This window comes from Impatiens glandulifera, chromosome 1, assembly GCF_907164915.1.
Source record: "Impatiens glandulifera chromosome 1, dImpGla2.1, whole genome shotgun sequence".
In the NCBI taxonomy this organism is placed as follows: Eukaryota; Viridiplantae; Streptophyta; class Magnoliopsida; order Ericales; family Balsaminaceae; genus Impatiens; species Impatiens glandulifera.
In genome coordinates this window covers 89,398,998-89,420,365 of record NC_061862.1, presented here as the reverse complement: position 1 = coordinate 89,420,365, position 21,368 = coordinate 89,398,998, and the positions used below count along the sequence as shown (strand labels likewise).

The window sequence follows — 21,368 nt, the reverse complement described above, 5'->3', positions numbered from 1 at the left end:
TCAAGATAGAATCAAACTATTTTCTAAATATCTTAGGTGAGTTTCAAGAGTTATAAATGTTAAAAAAAGGACAAACTTCACTTACTAAATTCTACATTTTCAAAGTAGACAAAAAATGACGATTTAATTCATTGTTTAATCTTCCAAACAACCACAAAATTCTACAAGTTTTCTTAACCTTGTGTTGATTAATGTTGTTCACCAAAAAGTTATATTTAGGTAGTCTGGGTTTAGATTATTTGGGATTAATTTGAAAATAAGATATAATATGTTTATTTATATTATAATTAGTATTAATATATATGTCATTATAATATAGTATCATTTGTATAACAAAATCTCATTTTTAAAAGATTAATTTATCCTACATGCCTATTTTCAATTTTATAAATGGACAAATTAGTAAAAAAAAGATATCCATGCCTTTAAATTGTAATTAAGATATCATCCCAATTTATCTCATTTTCATTTCAGAAATTATAAATAGAGTTGAATTAGAAACATTTGTACAATTAAACAAAAACACTTTTGACCGAGATAAATTAAATAATTGTTTAAATATTTTTAAACATTTATCCTAACACGACTATTTAATTAAAAAGTACATAGTAAATTTTCCTCCTACCAACTCCAATACAAAACAATATTATTAAAATTAATAAAATATAAAACTCGAATTAAATCTGAAATAGATGAAATGTGTTGGTGTAAGTGACCATTTGGTTGTTCTACTTACAACATTTAAATGTTAATTCAACATATGAATTATACGTAAATATCAAATATAACAATAACATGTTTTAATTAGGAATTCCATTTAGATAGAAAAAAACATAAATATTGATCAAATGTCATCATTCCTCTTCTTCCAAGACTTGTAGTAGCAGAAGAAAACAATCCCCAACAAGAAAACACCTCCTCCAACAACTATTGCTATTATTTTATTTGCATTTCTTCCAACCATTTCATTGTCTTCCAAGTAATTATTTCCGGAAAAAGAGACAAATGAATGGTTATTGTTAGTTGTGTTATTGAGCATTTCTTGTAAACTCAATCAATATGTTATAATTTGAATCATGTTAAAAGTTGAGTGGAGTGTTGGAACTAAACAAAACAGTCTACATATATATATATATATAAAAAAAAAACAATCAAAACAAATAGGAGAGAAAAATAAATAAATTTATTAAGATGAAACGATGATTGTGGGGAATGTTTTGTTTTAAAAGTATTTAACCGATCTTTAATCAATTTGAATGTAACGCGAGAAAATAAAGATTTTACGAGAATACTCACCAGAAAAACCAGAATTATCGTATAAATAGATAAAATAACAACCATCAAGATAAACTTCACCCGAAAACGAATCCCCACATTCATCCATCGCAACCTCTACCGCCCTACTAACACACTCCCCACAATCACACCCTCCGATTAAGCTCCCATCACATTGAGCCTTAACTCGCATTCCTTCACGACTCCTTTCAAAGTAGTACCCTTTTGTCGCCGTTCCTTCCTGAGCGGCGACAAATGCCTCATCCCTTGCTGCCTTGAATGCCCCCACCGCACTTCCATCACCATCACCATCACCGCCACACGACTTGTGTTGTAGTGTGAGCTTTGACAACAACACCATCGATTCTTCGATGGGCCCCGGTTCGTCTAGCTCGAAGTGTGAGTAACATCCGGAAAGGTGGATGCGGGCGGGGATTGATTGACCGCAAAGGGAGGTTGAGATTTTGGATAGTTTTTGGACGCAATTGTGGCATGCGATGGCGGTTAGGTCGTTTTGGCATTGGAATCTGCCGGAGATTGCCATGTTTTGGTCTCCGGCTGCGGTGGTGTAGAATTTTGTGTTGGATGAATGGGAAGTGAGTTCTTGGAAAAGAGAGGAGAATGTTTGGGGTGGAAAATAATTAGACATGGATGTACTGCAATTCTTGTAAATCATGTTGAGAGTTTCATGACGATCCGAATTGATTATGGGTTTAATGGATGATGATGATGATAAGAGAAGGGTGACAAGAAGAGAGAAAAAGATGGGGAATTTGAAGTTCATGTCTGCTCAATCTTCAAATTTTACTTTATTCTGGTTTAATATTGGTGGGTATTATAGGAGGAAAATGGGGACTTCTATCCAACTATTATTCATTTTTTCACCATATATTCCACATTTTCATTCACTTTTTCAAAATATCCACTACTTTCACTAAACTAATTAATTAATTAACTAATTACATATTTCTCTCACTAAACTTAATAATAATTTAATTTTATAAACATAATATATATATATAATTAAAATTAATAATATTTAATTAAATAATTAAAACAAAAATTAAAAATTAAAATAAAACACATTATATAAATATTAAAATAAATATTAACATAGTTTTATCTTTATTTAATTTAATTTTAACATTTATTTAGTGTATATTTATTTAATTTAATATGTCAAATTCTAATCATATAAATTATAATTATAAATTAGATAAATATAAAATATGTGTGTAATTTTAATATTTATATAATGTATATTTTATTTTAATATATAATATTTAATTGAATATATTTTAATTATTTAAATATTATATATTAAAATAAAATATATTAAATAAATATTAACATATTTTATCTTTATTAATTTTATAAATATAATATGTATAATTAAAAATATTAAATTAAATAATTCAAATAAAATATATTACATAAAAGATAAAAATAAAATAAATAAAATAAAGTTATTTTAATATTTATATAATGTATATTTTATTTTAATATATAATATTTAATTGAATGTATTTTAATTATTTAAATATTATATATTAAAATAAAATAAATTATATAAATATTAACATATTTTATCTTTTTTACTTAATTTTATAAATATAATATGTATAATTAAAATTAAACATATTAAATTAAATAATTCAAATAAAATAAATAAAATAAGACTTTATTTAGTGTATATTTATTTAAATTATTTAATTTAATATGTCAAATTTTAATCCTATAAAATATGTGTGTAATTTTAATATATAATATTTAATTTAATGTATTTTAATTATTTAATTTTCAGGTTGAAAAAAAAAAAGAAAAAAAAAGGAGGAGAAAGTTCGGAAAGACCTCACTCTTTATTTATTTATATTGATGGAAAATTTGTTTCCATTTGGTGAATACATCGCATCAACAGGATAGCATTAGCCTGTTTTCACTCCTCCTCCATTTCAATTATTATATTATTCTTGTTTGTTTAAGGGTAGGGACCTCTAACCAATTCTTCAAACTCACACTTTCCTCTCTCTCTCCACCTTCATACTAAAAATTAAACTATAGCAATTCTTGTTCACTCTCCGTTCTTTCTTCAACTATGGCTTTGAGTTTTTACTTTTATTGAATGAATCGTCTTCTTACACTACACTGGTTGGTCCTAGGCAATTGTTTCCCTTTATGAGGTCTTATTTGATTAGACTTTAGAGTCCTTGAGGGTTTTTTGAGTGTGCTTTTTATCTGAGCATGAAGTAATTAAAATATATTAAATTAATTATTATATATTAAAATAAAATATACATTATATAAATATTAAAATTACACGCATATTTTATATTTACTTAATTTATAATTATAATTTATATAATTAAAATTGAACCTATTAAATTAAATAATTTAAATAAATATACACTAAATAAACGTTAAAATAGAGTTATATAAATAAAATTAAACTATATAGATAAAGTATACCTTTTATTTTAATGTTTCCATAACGCATTCTATTTTAGTTTATAATATTTATTTAAATTATTTAGTTTAAAATATCTCAATCATTCTTAATTGAATAATTACAAATTTTAACAATTTAATTTTAATTATGTATATTATATTTATAAAATTAAATAATTTAAATAATTTAAATAAATAACAAATATATTTGTCTCACTTTCTATATATTTGAGATTAAAACAATACACTTTCATATTTTTCTCATTAGTCTAGTTGATCAAATGTGACATTAAAAAATTGATAAATTGAACCTACAATTGTAATGAGCCCATCCAAGTTGTTGGTGAAGTAAATCATAAACTAGTACAAATCGATAAGTATGACAAACCATTTTGATAACATATTATTCTCATTCATCTCATTCAGATAATAATATCAACAACTTTTGTGATAAATACAATATATATATATATATATATATATACTATATATATATATATATATATATATAATATATATATATATATATATATATATATAATATATATATATATATATATAATATATATATATATATATATAATGATGCTTAATTTTTAAAGTGTCTAGATTGCCGGGTCGAGAGTTGTGATTGATTTGGATATATGTGAGAGTAAATGGATACTTGAGTCGGATTGTGGGTTTACCCGCCCATAAATTTAAAACGGTTAAAAATAAAATTAAAAATGCTATAAGTATGGTTCGAACTTGCAACCTAACAAAACAAGTACAACATTTTAACCAACTAGGCTAATAAAACTTTATATTTTAAATTCAACTCAAAATTTGATAAACGCGTGATATTTTAACAATATAAGTTCAACTTTTTAACTAACTAATCTATATATATATAATGATGCTTAATTTTTAAAGTGTCCGGATTGCCGAGTCGAGAGCTATGGTTAATTTGGATATATGTGAGAGTAAATGCATACTTGAGTCGGATTGTGGGTTGACCTGCCCATAAACTTAAAACGGTTAAAAATAAAATTAAAAATATTATAGGTATGGTTCGAACTTATAACCTAACAAAACAAGTACAAACTTTTAACCAACTAGGCTAATAACACTTTATATTTTAAATTCAACCCAAAATTTGATAAACGCGTGACATTTTAACAATATAAGTTCAATTTTTTAACTAACTAATATATATATATATATATATATATATATATATATAAATAATGATGCTTAATTTTTAAAGTGTCCGGATTTCCGGGTCGAGAGCTGTGGTTAATTTGGATATATGTGAGACTAAATGGATACTTTGGTCGGATTGTGGGTTGACCCGCCCATAAAAATTTTACCGTAATATTTTTTTCACGATTTTTATATTATTACTCGTGCAAATGCACGGGATACATGCTACTTTGTATAAATAACATTTTAAAGTCTAATAATATAATGCAACAGACTCTAGAACTAACTCTAATAGTATCCTCAAAGATTTTTTTTTTTTGGAAATGACCATTTTTATAAAAAGTCGAAAAAATGATTGCCTTGAATTTTAAAGGAAAAAACAAAAGAAAACAAGTGAATAACAACATAAAGGGAAGTTCTTATAAAACTAGTACATTTTAAGGGGAATTGTACTTGTGACTTCACAAAGGGAAACTCCAATTGTTACTAATAATCCAATTCTACTCATTTGTAGGAATACACCTCCATGTGTGAATGAACGAATGGACATCAACACCAACATCTTTTAAAACCTGCTTCATCGTCCTCCGAACTCGTGTAAAAATCTTAACATTGCATTCCTTCCAAACATGATATAGCAATACCAAATAAGCACTTGAACATATTTGAATAGAACCTGTTATCATTTGCTTTCACCATTGCCAAGCTTCTAGTATCATACCATGTGCTAGGAAAGAAATATTCATGTTTTTTTAAAAATTATCCCATAACGAGGCAACAAAAGGGCATTCCCCAATAGATGGTCAGTGCATTCTTCGACAATTGGAATCTCGAATATTGATGATTTTTTTAAACCGGTCCCGAGTTTCCAACTTTTCCCAAAAAGTAAGCCACAAAATAAATTGATGCCTCGAGATCTTTAGACAATTTGATGTCAATTCACAACCTACTCCCTTGTACGAATAATGTCTCATGCCATCCCCGATATAAACTTTCCATTTCTTCCAGTTTTCCAAGTCAAAGAATCTTCATTATCCTGAAATTGAATAGCATTCTTACCCCTTTTGGTATTCTTCTCAAAAGAGAACCACACTGCCCATCAACCACATCCCGAACTATAACCATCAAATACTCCCTTCTAATTCTAGCACTCACAAACTCTTCCTTAAGAATAATAGGCTGATTTTTCAACCAAGAGTTGTTCCAAAGTAAAGTGTTTCTTCCATCACCAATAGTGCCATGCATCCTTTAAAACGCTTCCTCCCGCAATCTGAAAATTTTCTTAAGTGACTAACACATTCATTCTTTAATTCTGCAAGTCTAGACACTAGCTTCACCTTTCATAAACCTTGTGTGAACCCATATTACCCATACCGAATCATTCTTTTTCTCAAGAGCCCATAGATGCCAAAGCATGAGAGCTCGATTCCATTTAACAAGGTCTTTAAATCAAGCCCACCTTCATCTTTAGACGTAGACACCTTCTCTCACCTGACTTTCTTTCTCCCACAACATTGACTGTCCCAAATAAAGTCGCGCATAATACTGTTAAGCTTTCTATAACGAAAGTCAATAATGACACTATAGAGCCATTACATATATTAATATATCTATAACGACGCTATAGCACCGTTATTGATATATAGGATCGGTAACGGCTATTTGAAAAGAGTCGTTATAGATACCATGCTTTTCTCTCAATTTTTCGAAATAAAGGTATCTGTAACGGTTATACAAAGAACCGTTAGGGTTCGTTGTATAATCGTTATAGATACCATGTCTTCTATTTCTTTTTTTTCAAAATTGTTATCTGTAACGGTTCTATGAGGATGCCATTATAGATACTTAAGACTATCTGTAATGAGATCCTCATAAAACCATTACAAATACCACGTCTTTCGTTTTTTTTTTCAAATTTGTTATTTATAACAGTTTTATGAGGATGCCGTTATTGAAAGTTATTAGTAACTGCGTTTAAGGTCTTCTGTAACGGCTTTAGCCCTTACTGATGTCCCCTTTCTCTACTAGTGTATGATGCCCAAAATGACCTTTCTAACCATCTCAATCTTTCCAGCATACGAAAGTTGTTTTGTTGCTAACCCATGACTGGATTTTTTGACCGTTTCAACAAATGAATTTTAGTGCGAGATCTACCGAGATATACTGGAATAATGCCTCCTTGATCCCCCATGATATTGACAATTATCTCATCTGTTTCCTCTTTGACACCACCATGAACGCTAAGTTATTGTTCTTTATTGATGAATAAATATGTAATACTAGAGAACATAATTAATGCTTCTTTAATTGTAGAAATAGATTCACATCTGAGCATAATATGTGATTAATGGCTTCTTTCCTACAATATGGGTGAAAAATGAATGGACGATTTTTAATAGCATTTTAAAAACACAATAAAAAATTTCCATGAATACAAACATGTATGAAGAGAGAGTGTCTCCTTGTCTCACACCTCTTTCATTTTTAAAAAACATTCATTAATACCATTAATACTAACAATAAAATGAGGGGGTAGAAACACATTTCAAAATCCACTGATAAAAATAATTGGAAATCCATAAATAAAAAGGAATTCTTGAATTGTATCCCATCTTATTGAGTTAAATGCTTTATGAATGTCAATCTATTGGGTTAAAATCGATTATCAATTTAAGTATACTAAATAAGACTAAGTTATGTCACATTGTGTTTGTGCATGATTAACTTAGAAGAAAATATAACTGAATTGCTATTTAGGTTCGGCTAGAAATAAATATGCGCTTTCGACTATTTATTTGCTATCAAAGTTCGACTAAAATAAAGAAGCGATTCCGGCTATTTATTGTCCATCCAAGCTCGACTATAAATGAGGATGCGTGTCCGACTATTTATCTACCTATCCAAGTTCGACTATTTAATTGAAGATGCACGCCCAACTAGAAGTTTCGACTATCTAGAATGAATTCCCTGTTCGACTATTCATTCATTAAGCACTTTCTATTACTTGTGAATTTCGACTACTCAATTCATTAAGTGTCTTTCGGCTAGCACTTTCGGTTACTTTCTTGTGAAGGTAACCAAAGCATATTTCCAGCTCATCAACCGAACCCATTATGCGTAGTCTGACACAACGATGTATTAATCGAATAAAAGAATGCCACGTTATCTTTCCAGTACACCACGATCAAGAATATTTTGCGCACTACCCTCTTTAGTACGATCAGTTTTCAACGGATATTTTTTGTGGCACTATTCTGGAGCTCATCCAACTGAAAGAGGACACGTGTCCACTGAAGCAAATCTATCCGTTGCCAATTTCCTATTTAAGGAGAAGTTGGATGACAATTTGCACCAACCGTTTCACTACTGTTTTCATGAGTCTTAAGCATTTTTGTGAACCTTCTCTCAAGTGCTCAAGCTCTCAAGTTCTAAAAGTCCACAAGTTTGTTAGATCACAAAGTTGTATTACATTCACTAATATTTCTGAATGAGATTCAGTATTGTAAGTTAAATAGAGGTTGTTCTGTTTAATAGAGCGTGTTATGCTAAAAGTTCAGAAGTAAGTAGTGTTTAAGTCCTGTGTGTCTGACCGGGTTTGTGTAAATGTTGTATTCAAACCAAATCTTTTAGTGAATATCCTTCTCAAGGTTGAGAAGAAGGGGTGTCGTAGGAGAGTTTGCTCCGAACATCCATAACCAAACGTTGTGTCTTGTGTCCTTTACAATTTGTATCTTCCAACCACCTTATCTGCTGCTTCAAGTCTAAACAAACAATTCCGCACTTGACTCTGTTCAAGAGTTTGGGAAGACTTTCGAAGAATAAAAACAACTATTAACTTCTAACAAAGTTAATATCGAAGTGATGATTTTTACAGTTAACAATACTTGGTCAACCCCTGCTATTGTTGTGCCTACTGGAGAATGGAAGCTCAAATGAGAAATAAATTGTTGCTAAGATGTTGAACCATTCAATCCACAAATCAGCTACATCAACCATTAGTCAATTGAATTATTGACCAATGACTTACCTGAATCAAACATTTTTGTTTTGGATGCAGTGAAAAGTATTATTTCTATTGTCCATATCAATTATTTGTTACGTGAAGGATGTACTCTAATGATGCAACAAATATAATTTTTAAGCTCTCTGAGGGAAGAGACTAAGGCTAAATTTGCAGCTTCTCTTGTTGGAATATTTGATGTCAGAAAGAACATGCGTGAAAATAACAATGTTGCGGAAACTCTTTGTGTTGCCATGAAACTCCTAATTGTTGATTATGAGAATATATTAGTAAATCTTTACGCTGTCTAGTCTCAATCTTTCTTTCCATAATAAAATAGGGATATTGTTGTTATTGCTATTGTTATAGATCCATTACCTTTATTGGTAACAATGACTAGCTTCAACTCTATAAGTTGTTGAGAAGGCAACTTGTGCTTATACAAATCTTCTCCTGGACAATGCAACTTCAGATAAAGCAAATCCTACATACAGTATTAAACTTGTTACTAGTGTGCATTGTGCACATAATATATAACCTCTCCAATTAATTGTTAATAGATAGACACAACAATCATAAAGTCTTTGCGTGATCAACTTTGACTCAATAAATATACTAAACTAACATACCAAAAGTAATCCCTTCTTATACCCAAGATGCAACCACCAATATAACTGTAATACAATGAGACAATGCCCTAAATGCCTTTCTTTCATTGTTTTATAAATCATCACTTAAGTGACTAGTAGTAACATCCCACTTGAATTACAAATCATGAAAATATCTTTTAATCAAGATTTTCATTTGTTCTGAAATTGACTTAAAGGTCCAGATTTCATACTATGATATAAGGCAACATAGCCACTCATTCAAATAGTTAACAATAATATTGGATGCTTTTATATGAGAATGGTAAACTATATAAAAGGTTCCCTGTTAAGTTAATTTTAAGCCATAACTTAAACTTGATACCTTACCAATATCTTTTGTAAATATATGTTTGGAATCACTTACTTCCTCTAAAATGAAAAGACCATAGTAAAATGTATGAAAGAAGAAAATAATAAAAATATGAATTGAAAATACAAAGAAGTGTGATTTGTTTTTCAACCAACTACTCTTCCTTAATTATCTTCTCTACTTCCTCTAAAATTTGAATATCCTTGTTGTACATACAAAAGCGATGGATACACTTAATAATAAATAACAACCAATTATATGCAATAAAACAAAAAAGTTTTAAACTAACTCTAGAAGAAAAGAGTAAAAATCATAAGATATTATCTATAATATTTTTTTTGGAAAATAATTTATCGCCATTTCATTAAAAAGCCTAAAAGGGGGAGAAATTGTCAAAATCAAAACTAGACGATCCCTAGCTTTGATTAAAGGATGACAAACAACGACCTTAGAGTATCTGATTGGAAACAAACAAACAAAGATTACAGTAACAAACAACAAAAGCATACAAGACTTATAGTTGTAAAATTCTGATTCTATTGTGAGTTTCCTCTTTGACTACTCTTACTCTACTTTAGAATTTCAATCTACATTTCTCAAAACTCAATCTGCATTCCTCAAATTCCAGCGATTATATTCACATTGCATCCTCACTTGTTTGTCTCTAGGCTTTACTATTGATGATTGAGATGTTGCATATGATGATGTTTGTTTGTGAGCTGTGTTTACATCCTTCCATTGAGTTAGATTTGTTTTAGTTGAGCCAATACTTATATGATAAAATGAGTTTTGTTTCAGTATTTTAGAAAATTTATAATTACCTGCGCATTCATTGACTTCAACTTTGCATGAGTTACTTCGATCTACTTTCATAGTCTCTTCACTTTCTTCTACTATTTTCTATATTTCTCTAACATTTAGAAGCATATTAGTATAGGAAACATGCATAAGAAAAAGAATTATATTCCTTTGAGACTTAAATATATGTAAAAGTTTTAACATACCATAAGTTTGAATTTAATGAATATGAATACAATGCACGCATTCATGTAAGTTTGTGTTATACCTTGTAGTAGAATTAAGTATAAATCTTGAACATAAAAGGATAGAAGAATTATATTGAGATGAGTAGTGAAGAATTGATGAAGGAAGGAGATAGAACCCTAACTGCTAGGGTGAATACAATAGGGACGAGGGAGAGAATTTCTAACAAGAACTTTCAACTAATATCATTTCATTTCTATTCTTAACAACCAATATTCTATTTATACTACTCTATCAATAACTCTAATATTCTTTCCCCTTGTATCATTACCCTCTCCTTCACTTCGTTCGTCCGCGAACGACAATAGTCAAAAGTTCCGTTGAAGCTCTAAAACATCTGGTGGCTCTTCGAACCATATGAATAACCGAAATTGCTTCTTTAGGCTATCGGGTGGTTCTTCAAACCATACAAATTGTCCCATAAGATTTATCAATTGTAGCTCATAAGAACAATTATAAAACTTTGCATCAGGTGGTTCTTAAAACCATAATAAGTACTTGCATCTCATCCATGTTTTATGCCATAAAAGTTTCTGAAAACAAGATCCAATGTCTTGTAATTTCTTGAACCACAAAAACTGGACGCAATTTGGACTTGGCGCTAAGAATGCTTGAGAAATGGGATCAAACGCCAACATCTTATCTTCAAGGCCCAAAACATCTTCAAACATTCTTTCAATTTCATCTTCTCTCAAGTCACCCGATAATGATCATCCTTTTCAACGTAGGTTGACTTCGTCTTCTCTCGGTCATCGTACACTAGTGAGACTTGCAATTGAATAAACGAAAAACATGAATTATCGTAAATTTCTTCATCAAGATTGAGATTGTCGTATTTTATATCATTAGTATGCGGAGTCTCCATTTCTTTTTCATAACAAAAGCCGTCGAAAGGAGGCTCGTCTTCCACTTTAGAACAATCCTCATCAAAAGAGGTTTCGTTGTTTGGAGTCGAATGTGTCAATGGGAAATGTGTTGATTGTGACATATCTTTTACAATACCATGTTTCTCGCCATCTTCCAATAACTCATTGAATTTCAATATCAATTTTTCATGATCACTTTCCCATTTTTGCCTTGTCATTTCATCATCGACATTTTGTTTCTGTCTTTTAGGTTCATCAACGATCCTCCATAATTTTAACAAGTCAGTTATATGTCGACCTTGTTCCGCGATCAACTCCCATGATTCTGTCTGTACCTTCGTTTGCTTATGTTGTGGATTGTCCCTTACATGTAAGCCAAAATCGCGTCGCAATAATCGTTTCAGCTCTCTCCACGTCAATCTTTTGCTAAGAGTTTTCATAACCACATGTTCTCTAAGCCATTGTAGTGCCTTTACCCTCAAGTGAGTTGTGGCAAGAGGCACCTCGTCTTCTTCGAGCGTACCGTTAATTTGAAAAAATCTTTCAACATCATAAATCCAGTCTTCCACATCTTCTCCAAAAAATTTGAGAAAACTCATTTTCAAATCGACGAACTTTTCTTTTAAGGTCCATAATTCAATTCATCAGCAGGAATATAGTTAGGGATTGGTCAGAAAATGATATATCTTGATTCAAACAGTAATCAAACAAGCTTCTGTAGTCAAATAAGCCTTCTGTCTGCTTCTGTGCAAGTCAAATAAGCATATGTGCAAGTCAAATAAGCATTCTTTCTAGTTCAGTACACTTTTTCTCTCCTCAGATATACTTATCAAATTAACCCGGAATCTACTTTTCCACTCTTCAGAGATATCAAATTAACCTAGGAGATTTAGCAGTGATTCATATCGTACTGCTTTATCTTATCTGATGCAAAGATGAAATACCTAGATGTAGGAATTCATTTTCCTCCGTCTTCGGCTTCAATGAACATAATCACAGTCAGTCTTCCCATAGTCGCGCAATTAGAAACCACTAGAACTCATGTTCAGTTCTTAAATCACCATCGTAACGAATCTTCTTCGGATTGTATCACTTCTGGTCGCTTATATCTCCAATCTCATTTTTGTTAATGTAGTTCCACAATCGGCAAAGTTATACCGATATTCTAAATCCGATGATTCTTCTTTAGGTAATTAGTTGGTTCACCATCGTCTGGGTCACAATCGAGTTCCAAATCCTTCTACGAACTCCTTATTTTCCCCCAACTATGTCGGCAACTCTGCACTTGTCCGTCTAGCTTTCCTTCATTGTTATGAACTTCGATCTTTCTTCAATAATAATCCAATTCTCTAGTTTCGATTTGCAACACTATTCTTTAACTCTTGCCAATTTTCTTGTAAACTATTTCTAAGCAACGAATAAAGAAATTGACTAAAATTTAAATCCGCTTCAGTTATAACCTCATAGTACATACCATTTTTTTAATAATCAATTATTATTATTTTGGATTATTATAATAACAAATAAATATATTAAGTGAAAGAAGCATCATGTTGGACAAGTGGGTTAGGTGGGTTATTTTTAAAACGGACACATGTGCAGATGCATGTTAAGTTAATAAGAATATTAATTAAATAATATTCTTTCATCAGTCCTCCATGCCCTAATTCAGTTCCACCGCTTTTGCCGTCAGGTTCCTTCCTTCCTAAATCAATTTATCCAAATTCCTGCATATCAAAAGAAACAGACAGACGATATAGACAAATATCAGACAAACAACATATAAAGTAAAGTGAAAGAAAAAGGGTTATTTGGAATTCTAAACAAGAGATAAGTTGGGATCAACGGTAAGAAATCCTTATCTATTTACAGTAAAGTATATCTATATATATTTATTTTGATAAGGTGGATTTGATATGAAAATCATTTTGTTTAAAAAGATGTTGATTAAAATATGGATAAGAATACATGTTAGTTGTTATATTGATTTGATAAAGGTATATGATAATTATGTTGAAATTGAGAAGTTGGTATAACTGTTTTTATTACTCTGGACATGATTCTGTGCTAGCTTATTTGATAATAGATACCTATGCATTTAATGCTAGGTTTTGAGTCAACGTGAGACATACACATCTTGGATGATGGTTATGAGTCAACGTGATACATACACGTCTTGGTTGATGGTTATGAGTCAGCACGGGACTTCCCAGTCTCAGTTAATGGATATGATTCAACGTGGGACTTCCCAATTCTGGTTGATGATATATGAGTTGTCATTATAATGCAGTCTCTATCATTGTCTACATAGCTATATATATATATATATATATATATATATATATATATATATATATGAAAATCTATTATGTTATGAGTTGATTTTAAATAATGAAATTGATTTTGTTAAACTGCTATATATGTTACTTGATCCAGCTGTAAACATGTATGGTTTTTCTTACTAGGCTAGTTGAGCACATCCCAATTGATTACCATTTCAGATAAAGAATAGGTGAAGCCTTAAATACTATAAGAGAAATGAAGACGGGTGTACTACTATGACGGTACAGTCTATATAGTGTTTGTTATAGATATAAAATAGCGGGTAGTTATGGATATAACAGATATCTTATGTAAGTTTTGAACTGAATGGTTGTTAAATCTGATGATATATGATAAGGAGGGAATTTTGAATTATATGGTAGAATCTTGCATGTTATGTATTTATATTAGATTTGATATAAAATAACAAGCGGTGGCTACACATGCCCTTTTGGAAATCCTGGGTTTGGGGCGTGACAGTTTTAGTGGTTTCAGAGCAAAATGTTCCATATATTCAAAAATATATATTGGTTAAGGTTATATTTTATTATATATGGTGATGCAATCATTGAACACACAAGTACAGTTGAACTAAATGTTGTAGGAATGGAGGATGAGAATCTTGCCAATTTAGTACGTCATGAAAGGAGAAGGCGAAATGCCAATCAAAGCAAACATAATACAGAAAAGAGGCAAGAGACCGAAGAGACTTCAAATGTTGTAACAGTTGAGGATATTGTTAAATCAATGGCGGGGATAGCTCAACAAAAAACGGCTAATAAGTTTTATGAATTTAAGAAGTTGACTCTGCCATACTTTAAAGGTAAATGTGATCCAATGGAAGCTGAAAAGTGGATATGTGAATTGGAGAAGATCTTTGAGGTCCTCGACTGTAACGAGACAGAAAAGGTACGATTTGCAGCATTTCAATTGCAAGGAAATTCAAGCAACTAGTGGGAAATGGAGAAGCTAACATACGGGCATGATATAAGATATAAGTAAACTCTCTTGGGAAAAGTTTAAAGAAGCCTTCTATAATAATTATTTCCCTAAGAGTTTATGGCAAGAAAAGGAGATGGAATTCATGAACTTGAAACAGGGAAATATGACGGTAACTCAATATCAAGCCTAATCGTGGAATTGGCAAAGTTTGCTCGAATATGGATCGGAAACGAGATCATGAAGGCAACGAAATTCGAGATGGGTTTGAGTTCCCACATTCGACAGGTGGTGGTTCCTTTTAACCTAAACTCTTTCATTGATATTATGGAGAAGTCGAGACTAATAGAAAGAGAGTTGAGAATTACGAAGAGGATAGACGATGAAAGTTCAAAGAAACAAAGCAATCCAAATATCGGTGAGGGGAGTCGAAGTGCATTTCAACGTATAAGGCCACGATCTTTGGATAACACGTCTCAGGGCTCAAGAAATATATCGTTGCAAAATCAACATGTTCAATGCTCACATTGTTTTAAAAATAATCGTACCGAAGAGTGTCGTTGGATAACTGGAGCTTATATCACATGTGGGCAATATGATCACACACGAGCCAACTGTCCACGATTAAGAAGACCATTTACACAGCCTTATATATGTGAATCTGGAAGCTCGGTGAATCAAAGATCAGTGCCAAATCAAAACAAGAGAATTGGGCAAGCACCTAGAGGGAAAGTACCCAGAAGTCAAGCACAAGGAGGCCAAGCTAGAATATTTTCTACGATAAATACTGAACAAGCACATAATTCTGATGCTGTTGTATCAAGTACCATTTATGTGTCTTCTAATTATTCTATAGTATTATTTGATTCTGGTGCTACGAATTCTTTCGTGTCACAAAACTTTGTTACAAAGCATGATTGGAGTACTGAATCCCGAGATGTGAAACTAAGTGTTGAAACGCCACTAGGTGATAAGATAATTGCATACTTAATTTGCATGTCTATGGAAGTTCAAATATGAGATAATGTGCTACCAGTTGATCTTACATTATTAAATATGTATGATTTTGATATTATATTGGGAATGGACTGGTTAGCCACAAATTTCGCTACGGTTGATTGTCACAAAAAGGAGATAGTGTTCCAAATTCCCGAACGACCTACATTCTCTTTTATGGGCAACAATATTATTACTCCTACAAAGATGATTTGTTCTCTAGAGGCGAAACATATGATAAGGAAGGGTTGTGAATGTTATTTAGTAGTTCTATAGGGTGTAGAGAAGAATGAAAAATCATTAGAAGATATTCCAGTTGTAAAGGAATATTTAGATGTGTTTCCAAATAACTTGCGAGGGTTGCCTCCTGATAGAGAAGTACAATTTGCAATTGATTTAGCACCTGGAACAACCCCAATAACAAAAACTCCATATCATATGGCTCCAGCGGAATTAAAAGAGCTATGAAACCAATTAGAAGAACTATTATAGAAGGGGTACATCAGGCCAAGTGTTTCTCCTTGGGGAGCTCCTGTTCTTTTTGTGAAAAAGAAAGATGGGACATTGCGTCTTTGTATTGATTACTGAGTGCTTAATAAAATAACTATCAAGAATAAATATCCGTTACCAAGAATTGATGAATTGTTCGATCAGTTGAAGGGAGCACAAGTTTTTAGCAAGATTGATCTTCGATCGGAATATCACCAATTGAAGATTAAACCTGATGATATTTCCAAGACAACATTTCAAACAAGGTATGGACACTATGAATATGTGGTAATGCCATTTGGTTTGACTAATGCTCCAACAACTTTTATGAATCTTATGAATAAGGTATTCAAATCATTTTTGGATGATTTCGTGATAGTATTTATTGACGATATACTGTTATATTCTTAAACTATGGAGGAGCACGAGAATTATCTACGAATAATACTCCAGACTTTGAGAGAAAAACAACTATATGCTAAATTCTCCAAATGTGAATTTTGGTTGAATAGTATTGCATTTCTGGGTCACATTATATCTAGAGATGGAATATCCGTGGACCTAAAGAAAGTTGAAGCAGTATCAAATTGTCCTAGACCATCTACTGTTACAGAGATCCGTAGTTTCCTTGGTTTGGCGGGTTATTACAAGAGATTTGTTAAAGGGTTTTCTCAAATATCATCATCACTGACCAGACTAACTCAAAAAGGCGTTAAATTTGAATGGTCAACAGTATGTGAAGAAATTTTTGAGAAACTCAAAAGGCGATTGATCACGGCACCAATACTAACTATATCATCGGAAAATGAAGACTATATTGTCTATTGTGATGCTTCACACAAAGGGCTCGGTTGTGTATTGATGCAAATAATCATGTCATCGCTTATGCTTCTTGACAATTGAAAGCACATGAACGAAATTATCCAACCCATGATTTGGAGAGCTTGCAACGATAGTGTTTGTTTTGAAAATTTGGCGACATTTTCTATATGGGCCAAAAGTTGAGATTTTTACTGATCACAAGAGTTTGAAATATATCTTCACTCAAAGTGAGTTAAATATGAGTCAAAGAAGATGGTTGAATCTAATTCAAGATTATAACCTAACTATAAATTATCATCCTGGACTAGCTAATGTTGTGGCTGACGCTTAGAGTAGAAAGTCGACAAGAGAGGAACCTACTTTGATTTCAAATCTGGTGATCCGTTCTACTCTAGTTGAAAGAATCAAAAGTTCTCAGCAAGATGACTCTTATCTTTCAAAGATTAAGAGAGAATTGGAAACGGGAGCAAGAACAGAATTTCAACTCGATAAAGATGGATATTTATACTTCACTAGTAGAAAAAGGGGTATCAGTAAGGGCGAAAACCGTTACTGATAAGATTCTATAATGGCGAATAAAACCGTTACCATTCGTTACAAAAACGAGCGTTACTGATACTCTTCTAGTATCAGTAACGACTTTCAAAAGCTGTTACTAATACTCCTCTAACAACAGTAACGATTTTAGCCAATGTTAAACCGTTACAGATAAATCATTAGTAACGGTTTTAGCCAAGGTTAAACCGTTATAGATAAAACATTACTAGTAACAGTTTTCTTATTTATAAAATCATTACTGATATATTACTAGTAACGATTTTCTTATGTTTAATACCGTTACTAAAAAACATAATCGTTTTTTTTTTGTTTTTTTTTATATTTCATATTTGTACCTATATAAACAAGAATAATTATCCATTTTACAAAACCATTAATATATTCCAAAACCACAATAATCAATCTAAAGACCACAATCATAATCCAAAAGCCACAATCATCCACAAATCACAATCATAAATCCACAATTCATCATTAAATAAACTCCCTCTCCTATTCCCTCACCCATATTCACTCCTCCAGTCATTTCTATTTAGATATGTATGATTGACCAGCTAAGTATATATGTTGTGAGTCTTTCACAAGAAAGAAACAATCTGATTCCAATAAGATGAGGTAAACAAACATCACCAATATCTACAAGATTTTTACCTATTCTCTTCGTAACCTCTTTTCCAATATTCCTTTCTGATAAAATCTACCAACTTGTCGTAAATCCGAGTACCGTGAGGAAGAAAGAAGCAACTTCCTGGGATGAAAAAAACACAAAAAGGTAAAGCTTAAGAGAAAATTATTAAAACAGTAAATCAATAACATGTAACTGGAAATAAACTGCACCTGAGAGGGTGGATGAAGAATAACTCCCGAGTCTTTCCTAGCTCTCTATGGTCATACTTTTTTTACCTCTTCCAACCTTAATAAATATTTCTGAAACAAAAGCTATTACTATTAAATTCATTGACTCAAAGCATCTAACAATATATGCATAACATTATCGCATGAAAACATCTACAGTATGTTGAAAGCCTTCAGATGTAACATATTGGATCCATAGAACATGGAATCACATATGATCCTTGACAACTTCCATGAAAATTGCAATATCAAACTAAATATTTTTAATAAATATTCTCAAAATCTATGGATTGGTAGGAAATGACACCAAAACTCTCACCTGAGAATGTAATGCCCATATACACTACTTTGATATTTGTTATTCAGATTGCATATGGTCAGTAAATAATTACCTTCAGGCATTTCGAATCAGGATATAAAATGCCATACACTCTTTGCAAACTTTCACGGTCTTTGTTTCCCCTCCAATATGCTGAAAAGTCTGACATGCAGCCTTTGTTTCCCCTCCACTCTTTACCGAAAAGTCTGACATGCATTATAAGCACATCTATAACATTATCTCAACCCATTACTTGTTAAAATTGAGGAAAAATAAAGATGTATTTGCCAAAAACAGAACCAATAAAAACTTTAATATTACAGAACTACCTGTAGGAGAAAAAGAATAAACTTAAACAGGCATTTGAGATTCATAAAGCAGTTGTGCAATATATAAGAGTACCGAAGCTGCAGTCGCTGCTCGTGCTTCAATCCCTTTAAAATGTTCCTCATTGAGGCCCAGATCACCATAGTAAGCATCATAAAAGAAACCCTGCCATTTAATAAAAAAACTACAAAGTTAAATAATGTGAAAGAATTACCTAATTGGAGAGAGAAATAAAAAAAAAAAAGGATTTAGACCACATCAAATCAGTCACTACTATAAAATGATACAAAGGTTACACAAAGTGTAGCATAAACCATCCTAATGATTTGCATTGTCCCAGATTTCCCCTACTATGAAAAGTAGACATACTTCTACATCATTTCCATATCATATGTTGAACTAAAACTTGGTCTTCCCGAGTTGCCAATTGCATAAATAGGTAACTTCACAAAATATTCAAAGACAAACTGATTAATGTGTGTAGTGAATTCGAAGTGTACCTCGCCTCTTGTTGTGCAAGGTTCAATACACAACTGGCACCCATATTTGACCTCCAAAGCCTGCCAAACAGAATAAGAGGACACCATTTTTATCATCCAGCTAAAGACATATCTCACAGAATAGGATAAAAGGCGAGAAATATGAGCACTGGAATTCCAAAAGGTATCGCGACTTTCATCGCTATCAAAAATGAACAACTTGAGCTCGCAATCCTCCACGAGCGGCCTAGTCATATCCCACAGAACTTCATGAACCTTTGAAATCAAAGCATTGGACGCCAAGCTCTTGGATATCTCCTTAGCAATGTCTAAGGGAGGAAAACCCTAATCTAAGTTGATTCCAAACAAAATGATTAAACAAACAATAGACGGAACGAGGAGTGGTTTCCCTAGAATCGAGATCGAAAATGAGAGAAGAAATAGGAAGAATCACCTGAAATTTGTAGGTCTTGGGTATTGAAGAACAAGTCTTGAAAGAGAAAGAGGTCGTCTTTGTGGGTTCTTCTTCGAAACTGATTGGAAACATAATTTCAAATCCAGGTATTGATTATTGAACATCGGGATCCCCATTTTCTCCACGGTGAGAGAAGAAAGAGATAAAGAGAGAAGAAATTGAAGAAAAAAGAAGAAAAAAGAAGAAAAAAAGAAAAAAAGAAGACGTTTTATTATGGTATCTCTAACAGTTTTAGTATAATCGTTACAAATGTATGTATTAGTAAGGGTTTTCGAAAACCGTTACTGATACCTCTTATAAATTTTTTTAAATGAATACATATCAGTAACAGTTTTAAGGATAACCATTACTGATACCCCTTAGATATTAGTAACGATTTTAGTATAACCGTTACAAATGTATATATCAGTAAGGGTTTTCGAAAACCGTTACTGATACCTTTTTTGAAAAAATTTAATTGGATGCATATCAGTAATGGTTTTAAGGATAACCGTTACTAATACCCTTAGATATTAATAACAATTTTCGAAAACCGTTACTGATATATACATTTCGAAAAAGAAGAATAAAAATACTAGTGTTTATAACGGCTATTCCTTATGACCGTTACTGAAAATCTTTATCAATAACGGTTTTAAATAGCCGTTACTGATATATTAATATCAGTAACGAATATATTAAACCGTTACTGATAAAAACTTTCAGTAAGGACGCTATAGCGCCGTTACTAACATTCGTTACAAAAATCTCATTTTCCAGTAATGTCCGTAATAGGTTATGTGTACATGTCAATGAAGTGTTAATAAAGAAAATACTAGAAGAGACACATAAATCAAATAAGCATATGTGCAAGTCAAATAAGCAGATGTGCAAGTCAAATAAGCATTCTTTCTAGCTCAGTACACTTTCTCTCTCCTCAGAGATACTTATCAAATTAACCCGGAATATACTTTTCCACTCTTTAGAGATATCAAATTAACCCAGGGGATTTAGCAGTGATTCGTATCGTACTACT

At 31.6% G+C, this 21,368-nt stretch overlaps 4 protein-coding genes across 4 annotated transcripts; 2 read left to right on the top strand and 2 right to left on the bottom strand.

Moving 5' to 3' along the window:
• Positions 1–1,243: 1,243 nt before the first annotated feature.
• LOC124935693 (plasmodesmata-located protein 2-like) lies at positions 1,244–2,059 on the bottom strand. Its single transcript, XM_047476115.1, has one exon. The coding sequence runs from the start codon at positions 2,057–2,059 to the stop codon at positions 1,244–1,246; it is 816 nt and encodes a 271-aa protein (XP_047332071.1).
• Positions 2,060–15,153: 13,094 nt separating this feature from the next.
• Positions 15,154–16,053, top strand: LOC124935683. The gene has a single exon (XM_047476103.1). The coding sequence runs from the start codon at positions 15,154–15,156 to the stop codon at positions 16,051–16,053; it is 900 nt and encodes a 299-aa protein (XP_047332059.1).
• An 879-nt stretch (positions 16,054–16,932) lies between these two features.
• Positions 16,933–17,421, top strand: LOC124935673 (uncharacterized mitochondrial protein AtMg00860-like). Its single transcript, XM_047476092.1, has one exon. The coding sequence runs from the start codon at positions 16,933–16,935 to the stop codon at positions 17,419–17,421; it is 489 nt and encodes a 162-aa protein (XP_047332048.1).
• Positions 17,422–19,397: 1,976 nt separating this feature from the next.
• Positions 19,398–20,425, bottom strand: LOC124935662 (threonine--tRNA ligase, mitochondrial 1-like). Its single transcript, XM_047476081.1, has 3 exons — positions 20,333–20,425; positions 19,900–20,223; positions 19,398–19,564 (listed from the first exon to the last, which is right to left on the bottom strand). Exons 1-3 carry the CDS (start codon positions 20,423–20,425, stop codon positions 19,424–19,426), a joined length of 558 nt encoding a protein of 185 aa, XP_047332037.1. The 3' UTR covers positions 19,398–19,423.
• Between the last annotated feature and the right edge of the window lie 943 nt (positions 20,426–21,368).

Bases quoted from the DNA above. Each gene is read 5' to 3' on its own strand.
- LOC124935683 (XM_047476103.1), top strand. From the start codon at position 15,154: ATGGCAAGAAAAGGAGATGGAATTCATGAACTTGAAACAGGGAAATAT.
- LOC124935662 (XM_047476081.1), bottom strand. From the start codon at position 20,425: ATGTTTCCAATCAGTTTCGAAGAAGAACCCACAAAGACGACCTCTTTC. The intron at 20,224-20,332 runs GTGATTCTTCCT...AACTTAGATTAG, and splicing joins CCAAGACCTACAAATTTCAG to GGTTTTCCTCCCTTAGACAT. The intron at 19,565-19,899 runs GTACACTTCGAA...ATTAAATGGCAG, and splicing joins CTTGCACAACAAGAGGCGAG to GGTTTCTTTTATGATGCTTA.
- LOC124935693 (XM_047476115.1), bottom strand. From the start codon at position 2,059: ATGAACTTCAAATTCCCCATCTTTTTCTCTCTTCTTGTCACCCTTCTC.
- LOC124935673 (XM_047476092.1), top strand. From the start codon at position 16,933: ATGGAGGAGCACGAGAATTATCTACGAATAATACTCCAGACTTTGAGA.